This window comes from Spermophilus citellus, assembly GCF_964194105.1.
Source record: "Spermophilus citellus genome assembly, chromosome: 6".
NCBI classification, from domain to species: Eukaryota; Metazoa; Chordata; class Mammalia; order Rodentia; family Sciuridae; genus Spermophilus; species Spermophilus citellus.
In genome coordinates this window covers 84,969,113-84,988,206 of record NC_138187.1, presented here as the reverse complement: position 1 = coordinate 84,988,206, position 19,094 = coordinate 84,969,113, and the positions used below count along the sequence as shown (strand labels likewise).

Here is a 19,094-nt window from a genome sequence, read left to right as displayed (position 1 = left end):
GGGCAGTTAGGCAAAATATACAAATCGTAGTTTGACATATTAATAGATTTAGCCAAGAGATATAAAGCCACATGGATTGTCACTCGATTGGGTTAAAGCACAGTGCTACATATGAAATGATCCCTGTTTGCATCTGTATAATGGACAGTACATAGTTTCTAGTAGAATTAAAGTGCTTATTTATCTTTGCTGTCTCAGACACCTGCATTGGCTTGATCCAGAGAAAGCAGATGACAGAACGTTTAACGAAGGAAAGAAATTTCAGGTACAGATTCACAGAAACATGGACCGTATTTATTTACTTTTAAAAAAGTACCCCCAGTGAAGCCCTGATTGAGAAGTGGGGAATTGAAAATCCACTAAGCACCAATACTCTCCTGTTTATTTCTGTGTTGTAGGCAAGGCAGCTTAATAGAATTTGAATATAACTAAATCCAGCCACTTAGCGTAGCTGTCTGCCTCCCTATAATGCAATAGCCAAAGGTAATCTGCTTGTTATGCACTTTCCTTTATGATCCCAGCAAGTCCCACATTCTGGAAGCAAATGTTGTATTTACCATAATCCATGAAAGGAAAAAGCCTGGGCTAAAAATACAGAACTGACAAATGTAAAACACTGCTGCTTGCTCAAGTTTTGTAATTGCTCCATAAATGAGACTCAGGCATCTGTGTGGCAGAGATACTTTTATGTATCATTGAAAGAGCTGGCTGAGCTTCAGATGGGCTTGCAGGGGCACTGGGATTCATGAGCATCTCTGAAAGATATTTTCTGCTGACCAAGCAAATAATAACTGGTTGTATGTAGGACTCTCACATTTGAAAACATGATTGCCTGGTGAGTGATTATGTTTAATATGAGAATCGGGTTGGCACAGAACCAATTGGGGGAGGTGGAGAGATTGAAGGGTACAACTGCTCTGGGAAATCTATATTCTCAAATCAGCTACTGAAGGAGGGTAGGGGTACAGAAGACAGGAAGAAGAGAACGGAAGTGAGTTGTGGGTCACTGCAGAGAAAAGGTCATAAACGGTGAACTCCCTTCGACCTCAATGTGAAACAACCACGAGTAAACCAAATGGGCTTTAGAAAATCAGCTGGCCCTCTCTAGTAGATGACAAGCTACTTGATTAATTTTTCTTCTTTTCAGCATTGTGATCAACATAGTTAAGCTTTATTTAGCATTTGGGTGCTTGAGACCATGTTAAGTTGTGTAGCTTCCTTTTAAAGTATGGGTTTTATATACTGCATGTTTACTTGGTATGAGAAACAATTATTTGTTTATACATTTTCCCAATTGCCAGATATTATTTTAAAATGAGAGAGCATTTTGAGACTACCTATACTCTTTCCAGATGCTATTAAATCTGTGAATTTCCTCATTTAATCTTCACAACACCCCAGAGAGAGACAGACCTCACTGCTCATTCCAGACCTGAGGGATCTGGGACTGTAAGTAACTTGCCCAGGATTCCAGAGTAAGAAAGCTGCAGAGCTTGGATTTGAACTTGGGTCTGGATAACATCAAAACTTTTCTCTCATTTCTGTTCATGGCATTTTATAGATACCTGTTGTAGTATTTTATAGAATTTATGAATGAATGACTAAATGAATTATTTGAATAGGAGTATTTTATATACATTTATATGAAGTTTTCCAAAAGGACCCAAAGTATAATTAATCAAGCTTATTACTAGCATACTTATAGAAACCCAACCATATCTTTACACCTATGATAAAAAAATAAAATGGATAGAATAATAAGCATAGCTATGTTTTAGGTCTGAATAATCACAACTCTCATAATCAAAAAGGGAGGAAACATTTTTGTGGCCATCTAACAATCTTTCTTCCCCCTTATCCTGTGTGCAGCCTGTGTGTCTTCTGATTCATTCTTGCCTGGTCAAAAGGTGTTGCAGAGCAGATTGGAGAGGAGTGTTGCTGGATCACTAAACCACATGCCATGAGTCCCTCACGGCCGTGTGCTCACGTGCTCTATCTGAATTGTTGCTATCCACATTCCTGAATAATGAAATCTTTCTTATCATCTGCAAAGCCCTTTCAGGGATCTTTCCCTCGGAGGCCAGAGACGACTTGCCTCCTCTTGTCATTAGATAGCTCATCTTCCACTTACAACCTGCAGCCGCGTCCCTAAGCATGCGCATCCACCGTGGTGTAGCTCTATCTTTCCCTGAGCTCCCTGAGACCCTCAGGTGGAAAACAAGGCAGTACAGCAGCCAGCCTAAGGGCCTCCCATGGCACATGGTGACAGATGAGATCAGAGCCATGTGCTAGATGAAAGAAGAGGACGGAGCTGAGGGGTACCTGTGGCTGTCCAAGTTGATACTCAAATTGCAGGGTGCCTTGATAAAAACCCCCAGAAATTATTAGATAGCACCAGTGCTTCTGGTAGGGGAGATGCCCATGTCCTGTTGATCTGTCTGGTCTCTCCCCCTTCCTGTGTGTGCCAGGTGCTCTGCTTAGGTACCAAGACACACGGGATGATGACCACAGGAGGGAGAAAGACATGACAGATTCACGAGATACTATTACTTGGGATTTCCGGGTTTTTGTCTGGTGAAGGATGGTGCTTTGGGGACAGGAATCACAGCTTTTCATTTGCTCTGGCCGTGAACTTGCAGGGAAACTCTGTGACGAGGCCAGCGGCAGTGGTGTGAACAGAGAACTGGAGGCCTGGACATGGCAAAAAGGGTGGATTATGGTTAGTTTCTAAATGTTGTGAGAACTCTTGTAATTAAGATTGTGGATGCAGAGGTAGCAGTAATTAAAAACCAACGCTGCTTCCTTCCTTTTTTGTTTCTCTTACTATGATGAGCCCCAAGAGCTTCTATAGTCATTAAAAAATAAAATGCTTGTGCAAAGCTTGTCCCCATAAGCCTTTTTGAGTGTGACTTCTATGAATATCAACCAGGAGGCCTTTGTTCACTGGGGTAAGCCTGTTAAAATGATTGGGCTGTGTCTCATAATCACACGGCGGTATACGTGAGGCACGTGAGCTTCCCTTGTTTTGAATGTAGAATATAAGTTATATAAACATACAATCACTGTTTGCCGATTTTGTTAGGAAGTTGTTCTAATTATTATCTCCATGGCATAGAGAAGATTATACGAGTGCATCACTTGAAAAGCCATTCTTGTGAACACCTGTCCTCAGGAATGTAAAACTGCCAAGCAGAGCTTTGACTGGGCTCCTATAGCAGCAAAGAGGCATCTCTGTCCTGGACCGAGCCATAGGGCAGAGTGAGGATCGGCCTGAAGGTGTCAAGGAAATAGTAGACAAATGTTAAGAGAGGTTTTGCATAGGAAGCACCAGAGCTGAGCACCATCAGAGCTACCAAAAGAAATGCTTGCGCTTGTTTATTTGCATAAGTTGAATAGCTATACAAGTGCCACCTATAGGACGTCAGGGACTTAGGAAAATCCTGGAGCTCCTTACTCATTAAACTATGTGTACATTGAGTTTTCTTGTATTAAAATTGATGAGAGTAAGCTGGGCACGGTTGCACATGCCTGTAATCCTGTTGGCTCTGGAGGCTGAGGCAAGAGGATTTTAAGTTTGAGACCAGCCTCAGCAATTTAGTAAAGCCCTAAGCAACTTAGGGAGACTCTATCTTAAACAATAAAAAGGGCTGGAGTGTAGTTCAGTGGTAGAATGCCCCTGGACTCAATCCCCATTACCAAAAAAAAAGAAAAAGGTATTCCACTCATACTGAAATTGAGATTTTTAGCAACAAGAACCTTAAACTGTGTTGCATTATTACATTGTTCATTGTTGAGATTTTGCCAGAGGTGGCCCTTGCTTTCGTTTACACAGTATAGAATTGAGGAATTGCTTTTGCTGACTGGTCTAAAACATTAGGCCAAGTGTAAATATTAGAAGTGCATTTTGCCTAATATGCAGCTTTCTCCTATCTTTAACCAATGGAAATGCAGGGCTGTAAATAATGGAAGTAGAGACCCATCCAGCTTTAGAGACGTATATGAATTTTAATAAAAGTCAAGGGCAGTTTGATACTCTGCTGGCAAAGCGATCCACCCTTTTATATCTTGGGTCAGAATAACATTCTGTCCTTGCTCCTTCTTAAGATGCTGGATTTCCTAAAATGACCGTCTTTATTTAAATTAAGGACCCATTTAGAGTAACTTTAATAATGTATAGTTTCATACATAAGTGGCTTCATAATTTATTTTACCATTATTCTTCTCTGTCAGTGGTGAATGTTTTTTGTTAATTAAAGAAACAAACAAAAAAGAGCAGGGTCTTCCTCCAGCCAGCCAAGCTAGTCGCCCTTGTTATGAATTTTTGTCTTACAAACAAACGAAGGCACCTAAAACGAGGCTGTCAGTAATGGCCAGTTAATGAATTAAAAATGGCCTCAGTCAACCTCTTTGCTCTGGTTTCACAGGGGAACTGCCTCCCCGATGGAACCATTTATCATGTGTTAACCCATTTAGAAAAGTCACCTGCTCCTGACTTAAGGACCAGTCCCTGCCATCCACACCTAAATTACTGATGTGCATATGAAGCAGATCCCCTGCCTTCACCAGCTGATGGAATTTTATTTCCCCACCCGGCTCAATCCACAGCTCTTTAGGTTTTATTTCATTCTAGGTGAAGTTCCTGAAAAATCACTGTAAACACAGTGCACATGACCATGAGCTGCTTGGCCAGAGGGGGCAGGGCTTCCAGAAAGCAAGGTCCGAAATAAACCCTGAGGCTTTGCACTTTCGGGGCATGGCCTTAGGACACATCTGGTGTTCCTATTATTTCTAAATCTGCCCGAGCTCTGCTCTCGCCTACTTTCTTTGGCTCCTGATGTTCCCAGCGTGTGAAGGTGGACCACTGCCAGGTTGTCCGTGGAGATCTCCATTCTTCGGGTTGCTAATGAAACCTGTGGTAGAAGCCTCCAAAACAAGCTGATCTCAAAGTGTGCGTGTGTGTCATTATGGGCACATAATTAGGAAGTTACCTCATCCTCTGGCATTCTCCCTGATGCGAATTTCCTCCATCCACAGGTATTCATTCACGGATACGCCGCTGGTCAGCTGATTTCCGGAAAATCCTAATGCTTTTCTGCTGTTAAATGTATTCCTGATACTATGGATTCAGTAAAGCTCACACAGTTAAAATTTCCCAGGGGGAAATGTGGTTTCCAAAATTCATACCATATGACCTTGGGAGGGGAATTAAAATTGCTTTTGTAGCCATTTGGATTGTTGTTTTTAATATTTCCATGTCATCCTATTCTTGATGAGCGTTCAGGTTTCAGCAAGGGTATATGTCTCTGATTGTTGTGTAAGTCCTTCAAAGTAGTTTTGTCTTTCCGCAGTCAGTCCTATGGGGAGAAAAAAGATGATGATTTTTCAAGGAAAACATGAGGCTAAAGGCAGGAACTGGGTATCGCACTTTTCTGTGGATTGTGATCTTTATTGTTTGGCATGGTTCCTGACTCCGTCACTCCAGCATGGCAAGTATGGTCGTTGTTGGATGAATGGGTACCCAACATCCAGAATCCCAGAAGAACTTAATGTCTTACTATATTTCTTTCCCACCTTGTTTCAGAAAGGCTTCTCTAGTAGCATTTTAATAATGCCACGGAGTCCTCTTCAATTTATTTGATTACCTTTATAAAACTTAAAAAACATGCCAACTTAAAGTCTAAAAGCAACATTTCCAAAGCGAAAGTGTTGCTTTACCAACAGTGGACAGACAGCACTGGCCTCCTGCTTTTGAGTCGGCAAAATGCACGCTGCCTCTTGCGTAGTCAGACCTCCATGTTAAAGAGCAAGAAGAAAGCAAAAACCGGCTGTTTGTTTTCAGCTTTCACTTTTGACCTCACTCTTGAAGCTCTGCCACACTTAAATTATAATCTCCTGTTTATTTCCCACGTGTATAACTCCCTTCTCTTCGAGGAGTCTATTTAGCAAATATTGTCAATTCAGGAAAATTATGATTGCAATTTTAGTTGCCCCAGTTTAGAGCTGTCATTTTAACACTGAAGAACTATAGCAATATGCTTTGTGTCATTATTAGAAATAAGAGTAATCCTTTCCATAATTTAAAAATACCAACCCTAATAATTGCAGGTGACTTTTCAGTTTCGAAATTGGACTCCCAACACCTTTCGTGACTGACTGCGAGATCATGAAAAGTTTTAACAGGAGCCAAAGTAAACAAAGGGTAATGTTAGTGAATAGAAAGTACCAGAAAGGAGGAGAGTAGTTGTCCTCAATTGGAGTCATTTGTGAGAGAAGCATGCCTTTCATAATCTTTGTTTCCATAATCGAAGATTCTTCCTCACCCAGCTTGTAGTAACAGCATTAGGCTTTAATTTACAACTGAAAGTTTTCAACCTCACATCCCACCATCCAACTGGAGTTATTGAATCTAAACTTTTTGCGTATTCCTGTATATTCCCTAGATACAGATTGCCGCTTTGACCCTGTTAAAGAATCACGTGGCTGGTGTCCGGTATCTTGAGAATGCTTGACTTTGTTTTCCTTCCACGTCTTTTGTATGAGTGGGGTGGCAGGAAAAGACACTCAAGTGATGATATCAGAGGCCTTTGTTATCGTTTTTGTCAATAGTGTTTGGTCCATTTGTTTTGGATTGTTTTGCTTTGCTCTGAAACAAGACTGTATTCCTTGAAGTTGAGTTAAGTGGATAGGATCCTGAGCTCCACAGTCTCCTATCAGCTCAGACCTCCTGCAGACATACCAGTCCTGTACACCAGGGGACCCTGAACCCCACATATAGCCTCAAACCACAGTTTAGAACCTCGGGGCTTGGCCACAAGAGACTCAAAAGATTATCATAACCCTAAATGAAAAGGAGGACTAAGGCAGCTTCTTCAAGACCAAACCTTAACAAATATCCCTGGGTCTTCGCATCTCCTGATGAACCAAGTTGAGCACGAATGCACAGAGGTTAGGGTGCCTAGGAAACATATTCTGTTTTTTCTCCTAAAAACAATCCATCCTTGTCCTCCGCCTCCCTGAATCTCTGATCCTGCTGGATCTTGCAAACATGGGGGAAGCACCCACTCAGGGTGTGGGAGGCAGCCCCAGCACAATCTGCAAGAGCCACATGGAGTTACTGGGGAGCGTTCAAAGAGAAAAAGAAACAATTAGTGGGCAGCAAGAACTTGCTGTTTATTCAAAAGCTACACTGACAATTCCTGTCCAGCACCCTGGCCTAGTTAAACCCTAGACCTTGAGTTGGACTGCCCTAAGTTTTCCTCCTGAACAGTGGAGTTGGGTGAAAGAAGCCAGGGTGGCAGAGGCGAAGGACTTGAGCAGCCTGCCATCTCTGGCATGGAGCTGCAGCAAAGATAATTGCCTCCTCCCAGGAAAACATGCTCATGTAGTCACTTCCAAACGTCAGATGGAAATACCATTTATAGCACCTTTTTCAAGATCTCAAATGTGAGGTTGTACAAGCTACTCAACAATGAAAAATTAAGGACAATGACAGTGTGTTGTCATTGTGTTCTGAGCCCAGTGCCTGGCACACAGTAGGTTCTCAGTTAAACAGTTGTTAAATAAAGAAAGAAAAAAGGCAATGGACTGGACTAAATAATAGTGGAGGTTATGTCAAGGTCAGGGTAGCAGTAACTGATCAGGAGAAGCTCGGATATATAGATCTATCTTCTGTCCTTATGGAAAGACTTTGATTTACAGAATTATCACTCTTCTAACTTAACTGCTCTTAACTTTATCACCCTTTTAAATTTATCTGAGAATGCTAAAAGGATGTTCTTGAGTAGAACATAAAAAATCTGCCCTAATTCCTCCTCAATGGGATCATCTGTTTTTCCTTTAGTTTCTTGTTGTAGAATCTTCTGTGAAGTGTGCCATCACTCCCAGTTCTGTGATTCCACAGTTGCCACTCTCCCTGACCTACTGAAATTTCAGTGGTAGATGTTTGGCTCTAGACTAGTCCAGGATGGTTCTGGATACTGGCAATCCAGTTAGATTTATCCAGCAATGTAGAGTGGAGTAGAGGGTGTGGGTTACATCAGTCCAAGTACCACAAGGACCTTCTCAGAATGTCACAATTTGACATGGTCAGGCTTAGTAGAGGCCCTAGCTTCCAGAAACTAAATCAGGTTCCCTGAGCTAGGCATGGTGGCACACCTGTAATCTCAGCTACTTGGGAGGCTGAGTAGGAGGATTTTAAATTCACTCCAGCCTGGGCAATTTGGAGGCCAGTGCCTTATGCATTAGGTACTTGGGCCTCCTCAGTCTGGGCAATTTAGTAATATCTTGTCTCAAAGTAAAATTTTCAAAAGGGCCAGGGATGTAGCTCAGTGACAGAGCACTCAGTTAGCATGGGTAGGGCCCATGGGTAGGGCCCTAGGTTCAATCCCCAGCACTGCAAAAAGGGAAAAAAAGAGAACCTGAACCACAATATAAGAAAAATTTCTGTTTATGCCTGGGTAAAGAAAGGCATTTCTGGATGTCAGCCACAACGTCATTCAGAGCCATGAGTGCCTAATTTTCCCAAGAAATGAGCAATTAATTTTTTTTTTCTTGTTCAGGTTGACCCACCAAATCTGAGCTATTCTTAGAGGGGTCTCTCCCCTCTCTTAAATATAGATAGGTAGATACTTAATTTTTAATATTCTCTTCCAGGGTTTTTTTTGACAGGTTATACATATGCTAATAGAAAATAGGTTTATTATTTGAAGCACAGAGCTGCTTGTCACCGAAGCTTCATTAACACCGTTATCACCGCCTGACATTTATCTTATAATTTTCTAGAGCTGACTGTTGTGTCTCCATGGAAACCCAAATTGCAATTGAAACAAGTATGATAATAAAGGCATCCACCAAGATTGACAGCAAGCAAAGCCTGGTTACATTTGTTTATAGTTCCTTCAGTAGCTACAGCTAGAGACAGAATATGCACTTTAGGTGTTCAGAATTAACTCCCTCCTGTCACTGGCTGCACCTGACTCTGCTCAGATGGCAATTTTATCATAACATCCTTGGTTCTGAGGTTAGTAAAGAGGACACTAATTTTTGCTGGAATCATCTCAAGGCATTATGAATGTTGAATGTAAAATTAACTGTGATTTTATTTGGATCCAAAAGGAAATTCTTTCTGGATGATTTTGACACTGTGAAATGTTCATCAGTCCTTAAACTGGCAGTTTGTGGTACCTGAATGGATTTCTTTGTGGGGTGGGGGGAGTAACCACAGAGTTATTCTATTTTCCCCTTGATATCGAGGAACCTGTGCTCTTTCAAGTTCATGACTTCACATCGATTTGGTTGGTGCCTCCAAGCAAAGAGTCATGAAACTGGAGTGGGTCCAGAGTGAATTAATCTGAAATTAATTTGATTCTGAAAGACTCCATCTGGCTGTGTTTGGGAAAGGCAGTTAGACAGATATATAAACACATGATCATCTGTATTCATTGTGCCAGATGTAGTGTCAAAAAATGAAGAAATGGCTTCAAAAAAATCAGCTATGGGGAATTTTGATATAATGATATTCAGCCTCTTAGAATAACAGCCATTATAATTTAGCACATAATCCTATTTTTATTCTTATTTGTTTAGAGGGTTAGATCAGATGATGTACATTTTAAGAAATAAGCAAATTAAATATCAAAGCTTATTTTAATTGGTGATTTAAGATGCTAAATGGAATTTCTGACATGTGGGGAAAAGGAGAGCGAGAGAGGGCCTGTATATTTCCAAATCACTATGTGCTATTTGGTATTGATTTCATCTTATAATTTAAGGATTTAAAAACTAGCAAAGTAGATGCCATTTGGACTTTCCCTTTTGATATGTGGTTTTATAGCATGACAAACTACCATATTGGTGTTATTGGGGAACACTCTTGATAAGCTGCCGTGCATACAATGCTGGAATTTTTCTTTTAGTAATTGTCCAAATTTGGCAGTGTTCTTTTCTGTCACTTTAGCAAGTTTCTTTAAGCAGACTGTCAGGCGAATGTTTTGGACTACTATCTTGGAATTTAGTGCAATCACTGTAGAGCATCTGATGGCTTTTTCTTATGTCTAGATAGAAAAAAAAAATCTGGAAAATTCACATTCAGTCCCATTAATGTTATCACAGTCATCAATTCTGGACCTTTATTTCCAGTTTTTGAACCTTAAATATAATTTGTTGTGAGGTTTTGGGGAGCAAGAATTAAATTTGACTTCTGAATCAGTTAGACATTATTGACTTTGGAAAAACCAACTCCCAACTCCTGCCTCCCGTGTCTGCCTCCCCTCTCCCTCATTTCTCCCAGCCAGAAGAGTCACCAAAATAACAACAGGTAGCTAAAAATAGAGCAGAATACCAGGGGAAAATTAGTTCAAACAAAGCCAAAGAGTCTCAGAAGCAAAATCCGTTCCTGCACTTAATGACAACAAATTAGAAGGTGCACCAATTCTGACATCGGATCCACCGTGGTGTTGGAAAGTGGCATCCCGGCTCATCCCTAAGGGGGCAGTCAGTCTGATTAGCTAGGTTTGCAGTGTGGTTGAAAGCTTATCCTCTAGGTTCCAATTCTCTTCGTTGTCTGATTTTGAAGAAATTTCTTCTGACGATAAATTATATATTTCTTGGCTTCCTTGAGCAGAATTTATCGAGCACGATGTTGCCCTTCAGATGATGGAAGATTGTCACTATACAAATTAATGATTTTGCCGTGCTGCTGTCCGAGACAACTGCTGGGGCATATATCTGTGAGTGGCTTTTATCTGCAAGGCCCCCAGATTCCTGTCTGTGGCCTGTTAGGACAGGGCCCAGCTGTAGCAAAGGCTCCCTCTTGTTTCCTACTTTAATCTCCTGTGGGATTTGAAATGCAGATGACCAAGGCTGTGAAAACCAGCATAAAACAGTCTTTGAGGACCAGTGGAGGCCCTCTCCAAAAGGGCTTAAAGGGCATAAAGAGGACTTTGTGATGGAAAGGGGACTTTGTGACGTGCATTTTTGGTTACCATGAGATCTTTTTTTTTTTTTTTCTTAACTCTGTTGCTGGCATTTCACAAACATGTGCATTTGAAGGCATTATCAGGGGGGAAAAAAACTGCACCTGAACCTGATAAATCGATGTTGATAGAAATTTGTATCTTTCTTCACGAATGGATTCTGTTTTCTCATCTAAACTACCATCATTAATATGACGTAATTAGTTCCCATTGACTGTCAACTTTTGATTTTCCAGATCATTGGAAGGGAAACGGTAGCATTAGTAGTTTTCAGTGCATTTCTGCTAAACCTCGTGTTGCTCGCTGCTCCCTTATGCCGGTATCCCGTTTCATTTGTATTCCTTGATTACACGTCATTTTTGACCGAAAAGGGTAGGCAGAAAGCAGGTTGTGGAGAGACCTGCCTGAGATTAAATTTTGCCATTGATAGATGATAAAATGAATAATGAATGGTCAGATAATCAATATTTAATGGAAAAGTAGATAAGAGTTCTGAATGCCAGCAGGCACATAGGTCAGCAAAGTCATGGTCCTATAGTCCAAAGTGGGAAAGCCCACTGAACAGGTCCTGCAATCATTCACGCACAAGATGGTAGTCAGAATTAGGACAGTGACTGTGAGGGGACAAGAAGAGCCGGCAGGCATGTAGAGAAAACTGGGCATGACTCAGTAACTCTTTGGTAATAGTTGCACCGACTCGGATTTAATGGGACAGTGCTAGATGCGGTGACATGGTCCTGTATAATAGTGGGGGCATATCACATAATGTGAGGTTTGATCTACTGCATTTTAGACTTCTTGCCCTATTACAGATATTCATTCAGAAAGTACTGAGTTCAAGGCCCTGGGCCTGCCTTCCTGACCACATTGTTTAAACTTGCAACCTTGTACTCAACACTCTCTAATTTCCCTCTATGTCTTATTTTTCTCCATTGAAATAATCTCTTGTATCAGTTTTATTTTGCTTATCTTCTGTCTCCCTCTAGAATACAAACTCCATAAGAGCGACTTCATTCCCGATTTACCACTCTCTCCCCAGCACCTTGAACAATGCCCAACTGAGGGAGTCACTCCGTGAATATTTACTGAATGAATGATTGAATAAGACATCCCTGTCATTAAGAATTTCACAGTTTTACCATATACCTGACTGGGGTTCAGCTAATTATTGTTTGTGTGGGTTCAGCGGTCAGAGAGGGGACGAGGTCAGAGCGAGCAGTCAGTCTGGATTATGCACATGTTCTCTGGGAGGCCCTGCTTCTGCGCTCAGATTGTTGGGAGGGGGCATTTGAACCAGTAAAACTACCAGGGAAGTGGAACAGAAACCTCATTGGAGGAAAAGAAGACAGGACAAGGTTATTTTTAGGTGTGCTGAATTTGAGGTGCTGCTGGAGGGTTCTGTCATAGTAGAGCTGAATGGCCAAGATCAGGAAGGTTGTTTGCACAGTGGCATGGTCAACTGCAGGAATATTTGTCAACAGGGAACCTCTGCCCAGGAGGTCACATGGTATGCGAGAGAGTGAAGAGTAGAGATGGCCGAGACTGTACCACAGGCTCCCAGGATGTGGAACTCAAGCACAGGTTGAAGGACTGGGCGAGGCCATAGGTACACATGGCCACCACCCCTGCCAGGGGTCTGTGCTGGGCTTCCTCTCCTGGTGGCTCACCAGGTCTTATGTCTCTAGATGGGGGCTGCTCCTGGGCCACTTTCTCTAAATTCCCAACCCCACAGAGCCACCATTTTTTCTTTTTTTTTCCATTGTCAACAAAGTTAAATGGTATAGCTTATTATCCTTTGGCTTTGATTTTTAAAAATTTTTTTTTCCAAATTCCATTTAAACATTGACCACAAGAATGCAGTGTGGTTTACATTGCTGACTGCCCTGTCCCCTCAACAGCATTAGTCACTTGTTTCGGGCTTACTGCAGCCCTTATATATTGCTCTATCAAAGGCCATATCACGTTGGATTGGGGTTTTATATTGAATAGACATCTGGTCTCTTCTCATTGGCTATGAGCAATTTAAGGGCATTAATCACATATTTATTTCTTAGACCATTCCCCTTCAAATCCAACATGTGTTTGACATAAAGCAAGTCTTTATAACTGTGTAAGAATGAGGAAGGAAAGTAGAAAGACTTTGTGTGAGGATAACTTCCAGGGTGTTTGAAATTCTGCAAGGGGGAATCACCTGCTTTAGCCAATCAGTTTCCTGATTAAGTGGAGAGTGTTGTGAATCTGCCTTGACGGCTGTTTCTTGTATAAGTCAGTCCAGGCAAAGTATTTTCAAGGGGCAAAAGCAGGACTGTGTTCCTTGAGAGGCACAGCTGCTAAAACCTGGTCTGCAGGAGGCTAGGCATCATGCCCCGCTGTTTACCCCTCTTGAGGTGCTTCCCGTACTTCCATCACTTGCTGCTAGACTGTGAATGGGGTGGGGGTACATTTTTGTTGGGGAAAAAAAAAATCAGTGTTTGGGAAGTGTGAGCTGTGTTGAGTTTCCCACAACATTTGTCTTCATTTTGTAATGATTCGCTTTTCAGTTAATTGATGACCAAACTAATCTCCACTCAATCATCCGAAAGAGCCATTTCCAATCACTTCCTCACAGCAAGCAGGCAGATTCTGCAGCATTCAGGTTGGGACCAGTAAATGGGATCAGGTGGGCACCTTATATCTGCCCCAGGAGCAGTCTGCTCATCTGTAAAGTGGGGGCTGTGATCACCTCAGCCACTGGGAGCAGGTGTCCTCACCATGGTGCGTGTGCCCTAAATCCATGTGGAAATGTGAAGGCCTCTATAAATCTTCTTTGCAATGATTATTTCCCAGTTGCCATTTCTAAACGTTCATCTGAAACACCTCCTCCTCCTGTGCAAATGCCCCCTGCTGGACCCTGAGGTTCACAGAACTATTTCTGATAAATCACGGAAGGAAATGAGTTTCCCGGGTGGGGCTCTTTATAACGGATGCCCCTCTGCCTTCCCAGCCAGGCATGCTCAGCCATCAGGTACCCCCTGCATGCCTCCAAATTTACTTCTTTGTGGGGGTTTTCCAGTATTCTGCTTTTTACTAGCAGTCAAATTGTGATAAGGTAATCAGGTTTCCCTTTTACTTGGTGGGGCCAAACACTCGTGTTCTGTGACCTTTTCCACAGGAGCAGTTCCTTGTGAGTCATGGTTGCAATTACCCTGGTAAACATATGTATAGCTTTTAGACCTCCAACCAAACACAATCCAACCTTAACGCCAGTAATCTACCAAAATGCCTGTCTCAAACATGCCCTTTCTTAGTCGTCTATGAAAGAAAATGATGTCTGGTACATTCTTGCAGATTTTTTTTTTCTTTCACATTTTATCCAAGTCCAGGTCTGAGCACATTACGTGTATGTGTACCCTAAGGAACTTTGAACCTTTCCTTGAGAGGAGCACAAACTCATTTACTTACAAATTGAACATTGGAGGAGAGTTTTGCCTCTTTCAGGTACTTAGGGTATTATTTGCTCCAGTTAATCTTCCGTGAGGATTCCCTAGCTGATGCATGGCCGTCTCACCTCAGACCTTTGGGGCCTCATTTCCTAATTGGTGTGGCTGCGACTCAAAAGGTTTTGCTACACAAGATAAATGACAGCAATACCTCCCAGGTAAATACAGGAGCATCATTATTTTCACATTTTATTGCTGGTATAACTGATATCCAGGGAGCTTTGAGTTTATATATATAAAAAAAAAAAAATCGGCCACCCATGATTCCACTACAGTTAGGATACAGCTGTTTCTAACCAGTAGCAAACTGATCTGTTGAGAGGCATCAGGGAAGATGGAAGTTTCCTTCACATAGCTGTCAGGTGGTGCATTTAAAAAGGACTTGCAGTTCTCAGAGTTTGGGGTTAAAGGGCAGCTGATTCCTCTTTCTAAACAGAGAGGCTGGGCTAAGTTAGGAGTGACAGTGAGCCTCTCCAGGGTAGGGTGGTTCCGAATTTTTCTCGTGTTTTCCTGAGGATCATGCAGGAAAAGCTGCTGCCTGCCCCCCAGGTGCCATGTAGCCAGTCTATGGGGAAAAGCACGCTCTTCCTAAATAACCAGCACCACCAAGATGGACAAGGTAGAATTGATGAATTCCGGGCTCATCCTGTTGCCCGCCAGAGGCAAGCAGGCCCACTGCCAGGTCCTTTCTTTTGCTTTTGCCTTATACAGCTCCGTCTTGGATAGTTTCCTGTGATAACCAAACAAAGCCTGTTCTTTGTGTGCTCTTACTTAAGTACAAGTGATATTAAAAAATGACTCCTGAGCCCTTTGAAAGATTGCTTGTCAGCTGACTGAAATGACAGGACTGCAGCTAGGTTATTAGCAAGAGCCCTGGCACAGATTGAGAAAGATGGTTCTCTGGCAACACCCACGGCTGCCGACCTCTCACAGCTCTGTCTGAGCCTGTGGGTTGCTCTCCATAGCGTAGATGACACCTTGTCAACTCTCTGACTTGCATGGAGCTGTCTGTGAACCCGGGGAACATATTGGACCCAGAAGGGGAATCACACCAAGGTTTCAGGCAGCTGGTCTTATTACCTAAATTATCTCTTCCATACGTCAATCTCTGTGTCCTAACCACAACTACAGAATCATAGGAATTAAGAACCAGATGGAAGTTCTTCTGTCTCTTCGTTTTACAAGTGAGGAAACTGAGGAACCGGAGTAGTTACATGATTTTCCTGTGATACCACAGTTGAATGGATGCTGAGCTGTGATGAGAACCCAGGCCCACCAGCCCACTATCTACTGACCTGTACTGGAGTACAGATCATTCCTACTTCTGCATTCCTTCTTACTGCATTCCTACTTCTGTAAAACAGTTCCCCACGAAAAATGTTGAGGTTAATCTCAACTTTACTCAGTGTTTAAAAAGAGAAAAAGGTGGGGGAGAAGTATATTTGCATCTAGAGCTCTTTAAATAAAATTAACTAAAAATTGAGTTTCTTACTTGAGTTAGCCACATGTCAAGTACCTAGTAGCCACATGCAGCGAGCGGCTACCATATTGTTTTGTAAAGATATGGATCATTTTCATCATGGCACTGAGTTGGAGAGTGCTGATATAGGACATTATAAGGAACAAAAAGTGTTAGAGTAATAAGACTATTGATAACTGCCGGAGAGATTACCTATCTTTAGAGAATTTTTCCAAGACAATCTACCTTTTGTATAATTTTTAGTTTAGAATATACCCCAAAGGAGGCATTTTATGTCATTTTTTCAGCATTAACATAATCATTTATGGCCACTTGGCACTTCTCAGCCATTTTGCAAGTTTGTTGCTCTTGCCCTTGTATAGATAAAGGAAATATAACACAGAAAGTTATCCAAGGACAAGATGAAAGATGAGAAATCTCAATTCTCTTGTTACCATTCTCCAAAAGGAAACCTACAAATCACTAGGCCTTATAAAAAGTTGTTGTCCTGGAATGCATAATAATAATTGTTGGATCAATTATTATTTTTTAATTTCACTTCTTGAGAGGGACCTCAGAAGATTTGCATATCCTCTATCGATCTAGTTCTTTTTACTAGAAAATAGAGTAGGGAAGTAGGTCAGTGCAGTGCTAAAAGCAAAAGTAAGCTCATTTTCCCCAACATCATCATATTTTCATCTTGGCTCTGAGACTGATACCAACAATACCCACTGGCTTCGTGCTCTCTGACACATCGTCCAGTTCCGTATGGCATCTGTCCTAGTGGAGCCTTATAGCTGGCTCCTTGCCGAGGACAGAAGCACAATTGGCACTCGGGATCGTGTTGCAACTTACAGGCGAGGTGCCAGCAGAGGTGTCCAGGGCCCTCGAGTGGTCACCAAGTCCCTGGGAAACATCCCCCTAGAGAATCCCAGTTCCTGGAATAGTAGGGAATGGTGACTGGCTTTTAAATCTTTCTCCACCCATGTTCTGCACTTTTTGTTAAGGGTGTGACATTGGAAAAGGCACAATATCTCTGTGACTCCCAGTTCCTTCATCCCTAAAATGAAGATGATTCCAATTGGAACTGTTGTGATATTTTATGTCAAGTACCTGGCAAAGAGTAGGCTATTGATAAGTATTAGTTGAATTTCAATCTACGTTTTTTTTTTCTTTTCTTTTTGGTATCAGGATTGAACCCAGGGGCACTTAACTACTGAGCCACATCCCCAGCACTTTTTTGTATTTTATTTAGAGACAGGTTCTCCCTGAGTTGCTAAGTGCCTCCCTAAGTTGCTGAGGCTAATTTTGAACTCACAATCCTGCTGCCTCAGCCTCTCAAATCACTCAATCTACATTTCTGCACCATAAAAAGCACTGTACTGGATGATAAGGATGGCTAAGGAGTGATGAGAAGTGAGTTAGTATTAATTTTATGAATTTAATTGTAAATAGAGGTCTGATTGAGGGTCTTTTTGAGATTTACTTGTCCATGAAGAATCACCTCTTTGTGGGCTCTGGCAAATACTCCCAAAGGTTTTGCTATGAAACACATAATTTCTATCTTGCTTAGAAGTTTCTGTACCTTACCCCCATGAGGACAAAAGAAGTCAGTGAGTCTCCACTAGAAATGAGCATCAGCCAGGAAACCTGAGTCCCTGGGAGGAGAAGCATAGGTAGATTAGAGCAGAATTAACCAGACTGTTGAAATACAGGCAGGATTCAGGGTAGGGGATTCAGTAACAGTGGGATATGACTACCAATTCCAAGTGACAGCTTCTGATAGGGAGGGTGTGGTGGTGGTTTTAATTTACTGGACAACAACCATGGCTGGATTTACTTATGGCACTGCACTGCCTTGAGCACTTGGTGTAAATCTTTGGAATAGTTATTTGCCAAAAGACAGACAGGAAAGAATGTAGATTTGGATGGGAGATGCTCATGAGTTTGACTGTATGGGAGTAGAGAGGAAGGGGACCTGTGGAGAGGAGAGACAGCTTTATGTGCTGATTGGATAAACCAGCGTTTTAAAGTAGCTTAAAGGACCCTTAAATTTGGCACCTTTTACCATCTTTCACAGAGGGAGAACAAAGGCACATATGCCCATTTTAGACTGCCTCTTGTTCCGCAGCAATTCCAGGGACCTGGTAGGACTCACTCTTGGCTTATTCTTCCCATGGATTTGCCACGAGCTGTTTACTCTCAACACAAGCCAGGCAGAATAGAATATTTTGCCACATGGTGGATTAGAAATATTTTGCTCTTTGGGGCCCAGTGGACATAGGTTTGAATTCTAGCTCTACAATTTATAAGCTAGTCATCTTTGGAGAGGAACTTACTTCTTGGTTATTGGCAACTGAAAAATATACTTTCTCCGAGGGTTGCTAGAAGAATTAAAATCATCAAGTACCTAGCACCGTATTTGGTATATAAAAGATACATATTATTCTTGTTTACAATATGTAATGTGTTTGGATCTATATTGTGAAAATTTAGGATTGAAAAGTAAATCTGTCACTCATTTCAGATGCTTCCACAAATGCCAAGAAGGAATTCACAGGAGAAATAGCTTACATTTATAAAGCACTTATTCTGTGCTGTGTTCTGTGACTCTGTGAAATAGAACCTGTTCTTCCCATTTTATAGATGAAGGGTTGAGGCTCAGAGTAGCACAATTAGGAAGTGATAGTCCCAGCAATCAGAGGCCATGTCCTTAGCCACTGAAGTATACTGCCTCAGGATGATAAAAAGTCTCCAGGAAGCCCTCTGACAGAGATGATAAAATATACACTTACCTACATAAAGACCAGAGTTTGTGCAAGACTTGAGCCCTCATCTCAGCTTTCCCTTCACTTAAGGGTCTTGGCTAAATTTGTGTATTTTGAGAAAATGTAAAAAGCCACCTATTTGGAGAAGCATTGAGGAATGTTTGCTTTAGAAATCAAAGTTTAGATATCGGATGAGAAAACTGCCACCTGACTCCTTCGTTATATTAATTGTGGTCTGTACAGATAAGTTGCAATAGTCCCATTTTTGAACTTCCGGTTTCTGTTAGCTGAGACCTGTGGCATTGCCTTCCTCTTTGCATTCTAGCTGGTTGTCAACAGCAATAACCACGAGTTCTTCCTGTCCCAGAAATAAGCCTTGCCACACTCCTCGCTTTCAGCATGCTGTGAACACTCC

At 41.8% G+C, this 19,094-nt stretch overlaps 1 protein-coding gene across 14 annotated transcripts in view; it reads left to right on the top strand.

The window, feature by feature from the left end:
* Window positions 1-19,094, top strand: part of CELF2 (CUGBP Elav-like family member 2) — a 501,848-nt gene that overhangs the window by 316,110 nt on the left and 166,644 nt on the right. Inside the window, exon 1 of one of the 14 annotated variants that reach the window (XM_081300438.1) lies at window positions 212-265. The exons of the other annotated variants lie outside the window; for them this stretch is intronic. Coding sequence (XP_081156564.1) covers window positions 231-265 — 35 coding nt within the window. The 5' untranslated portion in view covers window positions 212-230. Of the gene's footprint in view, window positions 1-211; window positions 266-19,094 lie in introns of those variants that run through there. 14 annotated transcript variants of the gene reach the window in all.